An 8,491-nucleotide genomic window follows, 5' to 3' on the forward strand; every position below is an offset into this window, starting at 1 on the left:
ATGTATATGTGTAAGTGTATGTGTTTGTCTTTGTCTCTGTGTTTCTCCCTCACAACTGCTGTTCATTTATTTACATCCCCATAACTTACTGGTTTGACAAGAAGAAACTGATAGAATAAGTACCAGGCTTATCAAAATAAAAAAAAAGCACTAGGCAGTGTCTCATATTTCTGTTTGCCCACTCAGTTGTACCTAACAATTTATCTTTGTGTGTGTGTATGTATAATACACACACATATACAAGTATGTATATGTGCATATTCATATCTATTATATAAAAATCAATGTCTTTATGTGTGTTCATGAGTTACTTATACATTTGAAAACTGCTGCATCGATCCTAATGAAATTTGGAACACAAAATCCAAGCCTAGGGAGAAGGGTAATGCTGTGTGTTTCATACAATTTCATGGACCAAAATTACTGAATGGATCCTTATGATATTTGGAACTTAGTTTCAATGCATAAGGGTGGGTATAATGCAATATGTTTGGTTTGAATTTCAGATGGTTTAAAGGGGGCAAAACCCCCATGAAAATTCATAAATTTTCGATGTTTATGAAATTTCAACCATGGGAAATTGACACACATCAAGAAGTACTCATAAAGTTCCACTTCTCATGAGGATTCTAAGACACCCTAATGGGGGCCTTAATTCCCAAATTTTAGTCATTTCTTTTATGCTCCAAAACTAGGTCAAAAGTACTGAATGGAAATTATATTCTATGCATAAGGGCCATAACCCCCATGACAATTCATATATTTTTGCTGTTGATGAAATTTTAACCATAGATATCAGACACAAATGAAATAATATTTCTAAAATTTCATCTTCTTACAAGTTAGAAACACCCTTTCATGGGGACTTAACACCCACAATTTAGTCATTTTATCTAAGCAAAGATGAATACAGTTATACTCTTGGAAGCTGTAGGGTCAGTTGAGCATAAAAGATGAGCATTATTTGTAATTCAATGGTACAACAGTGTAAGAGTTTGCTTTGACATATACTTAGATTGTAATTTCTGCAATGTGGTGCATAAACTGTCAAGTAAATGAGAGGCATATATGACCCAACTGATTCAGTTGCAAAGTGTTGAGTAAAGTTATTTGGTTGCAGACCTCCTTTCAGTCTTTTTATTATCACTGGGTCACACATATTCCCCAGATTGTAACATTGATTTCAGGGCCTTCCCAGATAAGTGATTGGTTATTCAAAGACATTTATAGATTGTAAATTTATTCTGTCCAGTTACATATAAATATAGTGGTCATTTGCAAACTCCAGAGGTGACACTTCCATTTCTCCTTAGCCCTCACGTCACACAGTTGTTAATGCTTGAGTTGGGTCATACCCTTCCAATTGCTATAGATCAGAAATGCATCTTACAGCTGTGTCTGTCACCTGTATCGTGAGGAATCCTACATTGGGAGTGGTAACAACTAGGGTATGGTAGCTGACTGCGTATTGTGATCATTCATCTTTTGGTTTCCTGTAGCTTTGCTCTCTTTTACAAACCCAGTGAACATATATTTCCTATTTCAAAGAAATTCAAACAATAGATATAAGACCCAAGTTAAAAAGATTCTTAACAATTCAACTTAGACACCCACCCCCCAATAGGGACCTTAACTTCCACATTCTAGAGCTCCATGACCTCCATTTTTCAGGAGCAAAATCCTTTTAGCAGGTTCTATAAGACTGGAATTTTGGAATCTGCACATAAAAATCAGTTGTATGAGATACATGTGTCATGATTACAATTGTTTTAGGGTGTGTAAAGAGGGAAAGAACACTCATCTGCAATTTTGATGAAACTCAAATCATAGATAGTCCTGTTCATTACAGAAAATATAACAGAAAAGTCTAATTCTTCAATTGCATGTAACACGGGCAACGCCGGGTATCTCTGCTAGTACACACATTATATATATATATATATATATATATATATATATATATATATATATATTTATATACACATCTTTTTATTTTTTCTGTAGTTTCAGCTCAGAGCTGCGGCCATGCTGATGCACTGCCATTTTGCTATGCTGTTATTACTGAGAGCCTCCTCCAATATGTGGCACTTGGTGAAGAATAGAATTTGATGTAGCTACCCTCCTTTGCCTCTCTTGCCATGAGTTAGATTCCTCTTTACAGGAAGAGGTCCAGCTTTGATTTTAAAATGCCTACATCTACTTTGTGCAGGTTCCTCAGGCTCTTTGGAAGAATATTAAAAAGCTGTGGGCCACTGAAACCCAGGCTGTTGCAGTAACTGGTCCTGAAATGCAATGGTGTTGCTGGGATCTTTGGCACTATGTAGTGTCATCCCGTTTTGGTATTGGTGTAGCTTTCAGTGCCAAATTTTGGCATTGAAATTCCTTTCAGGAACTTCCAGATGTATATTACTGCATACCTCTCCCGCCTTCTCTCCAGGGAGTAGAGTCTTAGCTGTTTCAGCTTTTCCCAGTAGCTGAGCAGTTGCAAAGAGATGATCTTCTTTGTGAATCTTCTCTGGATTGCTTCAAGGTCTGCTGTTCATTTCACACTATTGGGTTACTATAGCTGGGAATAGTAATACAGGTGGCTGAGGACAAATGTCCTCCAGAGGACCATCATCGTTTTCTTATCTCTGGTTCTGAATGTTCTCAGGATCCATCCAGCCACTCATCTACACTTTGTCACCATTCTGGTAATGTGCACTTGGAAAGAGGTATCATTATGATACCCAGGTCCCTCACTGATTTAGGCTCTGGGATTGAAATTCCCTGTGGACCAGTGGACCCTGTAAGTTTCATATTCAGTTTTGGATGCTGGTAGAGCAGGGCTTGGAATTTTTCAGCATTAAACTGCATATTATTATCCTCAACTCATCTGTAAATTGAGTCCAACTCCTGTTGCAGATGTGCAACAACGCTGGGGTTCTGTATTTTCTATGAGACTTTCATATCGTCTGTGTAGCTTGCAAGGGTATATATCTATATCTATATATATATATATATATATATAGTGTACATTTAAGCACAAAAGAAAATTGCCTTCAATAGGCAGTTTTTACACGTTAGAGTAAGATATGCCATAATATACATCTGGAAGATCCTGGAAGGACTTGTCTCAAACTTTGGCATCAAGAGTTACACAAATACTAGAACTGGGCGCCACTGCATATATATATATATATATATATATATATATATATATATATATATATATATATATATATATTGCAAGTACAATATGAATTAAACAGATGACATAAGTAGAAGAAATAAGAAGCAGCCTTACCTTCAGAATTAATAATTGTTAGTATGCTAATGTTAGGCAGCTATTAATGTTCATCACACTGTGTATACAATACAGAGAGTACTTTCTGGACAGATGTTATTTAAAAGGATGTGCTTTAGTGAAAGATAAATTTTATATTGTGTGTATTACAACTTTATAATTTAAAACTGTAAAATAAATTTTGCATTAAGTCTTCAAGATTTCAGTTGGATTTTGGAAGTTTAACCAGGATTCAATGCCATCATCATCATTTCATATCCACTTATCCATGCTGGCATGGGATGAGTGGGTTAGTGTTGTAAAGAACTACGGCATTACTCTGACTGTTTATTGAACTGATTTAGTTCTCATTCGCTGCTTGCACCCTCCTAGACAGGTCAATAAAGTGTCATTCTTGTGTTCTATATTAGGCATCTTTTCTATGGCTGTATGTCTTTCCAACTACTTCAAGAAATTATCATGATCTTGGTAAGAACAAAGAGTCCTTTCCAAACTATGTTGTCTCCATTCATTTACTAAGCATTTTACATAGCGCACTGGGTGCATTTTATCGACGCATCAGTATTAGAGAGCTTGTCTTGATCAAGGCAAGACCAAAGAGTCATGGCTTTCCTATGCTGCCTTTGTTCATTCACCAATACCAGAAGGTTGTCATATTCTGAACAGATGGTGATCGTAATGCTATTCCACTCTACCTAAAAGCATTGAGTACTTTTTCACCTGCTTATAATTTATGCCAGTGTGAACACACGATTGTGTGCGTGTGAGTGTGTAAAAGCACATCTGAATTTATAAACAGGAGGAACTTTTAAATATATACATGTTATATACTTATGCACTTACCATGCAGATTTATGTGTGTGTGTGTGTGTGTGTGTGAGTGTATATATATATACATACTTGTATAGAGTTAGCAGATTCAGAGGAAACTAAACATTGACTGACAAATGTGTGTGAGAGTGATTTTATCTATTAGGTAGTTGTTTTCTTCCTAGTCTAACAATTATGTGTGTGAATGTGTCCACTGTTTCAGATGTGGGAGATTGTATCTCATTAAGAAAGAGTTAGGATGGTAGCTAAGGTGATGAATAATGTTGAGTTGTTACAGAGGAAGTGTTGCCTATTATAAAACTGTAAATATATTAAGGGAATGAAGTTGAATTATATGATGTGCTCTAGGATGTGATGCATTTTAATTGTACAATATACATGTTTTATTGTCGTTTCCAGAAAGTACTATGTATTGCATGTTGAAAAATGTGTGATGTACATTTTGATGAAGTGATTTTAGTTATAATGAATTCAAGTAAATAAAAAGATTAAATACGCTGAGTGTAGCTAAAGGTTTAGCATTGAACAAACAATGAGACATTGCATGTTTATGGCAAAAAAAGAGTGTTTAAAAGCTGTGTGGATCAAAAAGGTTAGCAGGAGATTGATGGGGTTCAGTGAGAGGGTTGCTGTAATACATACTCATTGCTTTCATGTCAACAGGAGCGGCTGCCGGCTGTCAAAGTGGAAAGAGCAAGAGAAATAAGAGGAATTTGGAAACAGCACCATGCTCTGTGTGTCATCATAGCATTTAGTAAAAGACTGACTAAAAAGCAAAACAGCCAACAAGGGACATTACAGAATGGCAAACAAATGTTAAAGGGTCAAGGGAAACACATCACAAACTTTAACAACAATCACATCAATAGCAATGCATATTAGTAAATATTCAAACTAGAGAACAGAAAGTAAATCAAAGTAAGTTTGTTTTTGTTTCCAATAGACAAAATATCATTATATTGACTGGGAATTTCTTATTAGTAATTGTTCTGCAAACATAATTGTTTGTATAGTGTTCTTTTAGTTGGTATTGTGTAGCACTGTTCTACACTCAAGTAGGAGGCCAAAAGTAGAGACGCAAACAACTGAATACTTAAAGGCAATCCACTGATCAAGCAATTGGGAGGTACCACACTTGCGAGGTACCACACTTGCGAGGTACCACACCACAGTCTGCAAAACAATGATTGGTTGTATGAATGACAGTATCTGGATATATTATTTAAAGTGAAGAGAGAAAGTTCTAGTGTGTTGAGTACTGTGAACTAGTCAGGGAATGTTAGGCAGGATACATCATGGGAATAAAAGAATGTTTCATCAGTTTTGCTTCTTATATCCATTTACATATAATCAAATATTCTGATAGGAAAGAGGGCTGTGTTCATGGTGAGATTCCCAAATCAACATAGTGCATTTGCTAGAAAATGAAAACAAATCTATATAAAAAGCAAAAAAATAAATAGATAACAAAATAAATTTTAAAAAAAGCATTTTGTAAATTCTATAGTTTGGGTAATTTTTTTATACTTTCTTAAAATTAAAACTGCATCACACATGGCCATGCTGGAGTACTGTCATATGTTGGTGGGGTTTTCCATGGAAATACTTCAGATTTCATATATACATATGTCATAATAGAAATATATTTCTCAAAAAAGAAATCCTTGAAAAAGAGCAATAAATTTCATATAAGTTAGCAAGATGAGACTTCATGCAGCTAAATGAGACAAGAAATGTTAAGTAATAAAATTAGACATATTGAATCTAACTTTAGACAGTACTTCATGCATGAATCAAAAGAAACTTTTTAAATGATCCACATTTCCAAACTGATAACAGAATCTTATGAATTAGAGAAAATGGTACACACACATGCACACACGGATCAATCTACATTCTTACTATCAATCAAACTACAAATAGCATTCCACCAAATATATTTGGAGAGTGCTCTTTCTTTCGTTTGTCCACTTACTCATATATATATATATATAAATATCCAAATTTAGAGAAAGGAGTAAATAAAATTCAGGCTACATGTGTTTCGTAGGTAGTGGAACCTCGGAAGTAGTAATTATCCAAATGAGGGGTAATCCGCGAGCTTCTTGTCAAGCCAAAGATACCTTAGACAAATGAAGGCTACATTGTTGTCAAGGGATTCCATATTAACTTGCAGGAGGTTTGCAACCTTCATTTGACTTAGGTATCTTTGGCTTGATGAGTAGCTAGTGGATTACCCCCCATTTGGATAATTACTACTTCCAAGGTTTCACTAGCTATGAAACATATGTAGCCTGGATTTTATCTACGCCTTTCCCTAAATTTGGATGTTTATTTGTATACACAGCAATCCCAGCTGCTAACTGTGAACTATAAAATAACTTTTTCCAGCTAATTGAACTTCAATATGGGAAAGTTTTATAAACTTTTATGTCAATGAACCACTATTGTTCCTGAAAGTTGTTTTCTATACCTTCTATACACAGCTCAAAGCTTACTAACTTCCTTCCTACACCTTGATGCTTGGATCTTACCTTTACATATTACTATATATATATAATTTTTCGTTAGAAAAACATAAATCCAGAGAAGCACACTCTAAGAAGTAGAGCAGTCTATATTTATTACTGGTGAAGGCAGATTTATAGGGTTACCCTAAGTTTTTCCCCATAAAGGGTACCTTAATGGTGTATCTTCAAACCCTAAGACCTGTTGGCCTATGGCCTCTTTAAAATATGGCGGGGGTAACAATAGATATAAACAATAGGGGTTATGTCCTTTTGGTGCTGGTCATCGGCTTCCAGCTGTGTTGTCCTCCTTCAGCTATGCCATCTGTCAGCCATAAGGGTAAAAGGTAGGGGGTTATCCCCCACTCCTATCAGCAATCAATTTCCAGCTGGAAATTGATTGTTGATGGGAGTGGGGGATAACCTTCATCAGTAATATATATATAACAAAGGGCTGGCAACAGGAAGGGCATCCAGCCATAGAAAATTTCCATCTGACCCATGTAAACATGGAACAGTGGCTGTTAAAACAATGATGGTGATGATGGTTGTGATGATTAAAATCTTTCAATACTGACTCTTAAATACTCTTCCTGCACTGATTACTGATATAATTTCAAACAAAATTTCTCTCCAATGATATCACTATATCAATATTATCAATATATCTCTCTCCTTCATCCCTTACAGCAGACAACATAACTGAAACATCTAATCTATGTTGCTTTCTCAGCTTAGGAATATCTGATATTCAGCTTTCCGCTTATCTTGCTACCATATTTCACCCTACGCATTTGCTCATGTAGTCATATCTACCACTACTTTATTACCCAGTTGCTCAGTAGTTTTCTGGGCTGCTGCTCCACAACCAACACTCATTATAATCATCATCACCAACACTGCGGAGATTCTTTATATACATTATTTGCATTGTATGTATGTACACAGAAGGGAAGAGAGATGGAAGAAGAGAGAGATCCAAAAAAATATCAACATCTGTAATATTTATTTGGAATTATCTACAATGAGTTTCTCTTCTAAGTAACAGTATCAACACAACATTGTATTTGTGTGTATGTATGCATGTGTGGGTAAGAAAGAGAGAGAAAGTGATAGAAAAAATATGCATTAAATGTTTTTTAATCTCACATACAGATATAAAAGATTAATAATAAATGCAATAAAAATTGTATGTGTGTGTGTGCACATGCACATGTGTTATGTACATGTATGTGCATGTACATATATGTATGCAACACTAATTTATACCCTCTCCACCCACACACACTTGTTTTACATCCTCTTGTATAATCATACATTCAATAATAAGCATACAAAAATACATAAAATAACACATCAAGATTAAAAAAAAAGAAATTTTTGACGCGATTAATATATAAAAAAAACAGACTGGAAAAATAAAACTGAATTAATTGATTATATATGAATAATATATTTAGCTTATCCACTACATAAATACTAATTACATTTTTTTTACTGGGAAGGGACAAGGCCCACTTTCTTTAAATTAGCTCCAAGTGCAGGTGTGGTTGTGTGGTAAGAAGCTTGCTTCCCAACAACATGGTTCTGGGTTCAGTCCCGCTATGTAGCACGTTGGGCAAGTGTATTCTGCTGTAGCCTCAGATTGACCAAAGCCTTGTGAGTGGATTTGGTAGATGGAAACCGAAAAAAGCTTGTGTGTGTGTTTGTCCTCCACCACCACTTGACAACTAGTGTTGGTGTGTTTACGTCTCCATAACTTAGCAGTTCAGCAAAGAGGTTGATAAAATAAGTACCAGGTTTAAGAAAAAGTACTGGGTTCAATTCATTCAACTAAAAATTCTTCAGGACCCCAGCATGGCCGCAG

At 35.3% G+C, this 8,491-nt stretch overlaps 1 protein-coding gene across 8 annotated transcripts in view; it reads right to left on the reverse strand.

The window, feature by feature from the left end:
• LOC115217364 (A-agglutinin anchorage subunit) overlaps nt 1-8,491 on the reverse strand; it is a 145,618-nt gene that overhangs the window by 46,715 nt on the left and 90,412 nt on the right. For 3 of the 8 annotated variants that reach the window (XR_005001266.1, XM_036507426.1, XM_036507427.1), the window contains exon 6: nt 4,760-4,793. The exons of the other annotated variants lie outside the window; for them this stretch is intronic. Coding sequence is in view for 2 of the 3 variants with exons in the window: in XM_036507426.1 (XP_036363319.1) it covers nt 4,760-4,793 (34 nt within the window). In the remaining variant the exon portion in view is untranslated. The remainder of the gene's footprint in view (nt 1-4,759; nt 4,794-8,491) is intronic. 8 annotated transcript variants of the gene reach the window in all.

This window comes from Octopus sinensis, linkage group LG11 (genome assembly GCF_006345805.1).
Source record: "Octopus sinensis linkage group LG11, ASM634580v1, whole genome shotgun sequence".
NCBI classification, from domain to species: domain Eukaryota; kingdom Metazoa; phylum Mollusca; class Cephalopoda; order Octopoda; family Octopodidae; genus Octopus; species Octopus sinensis.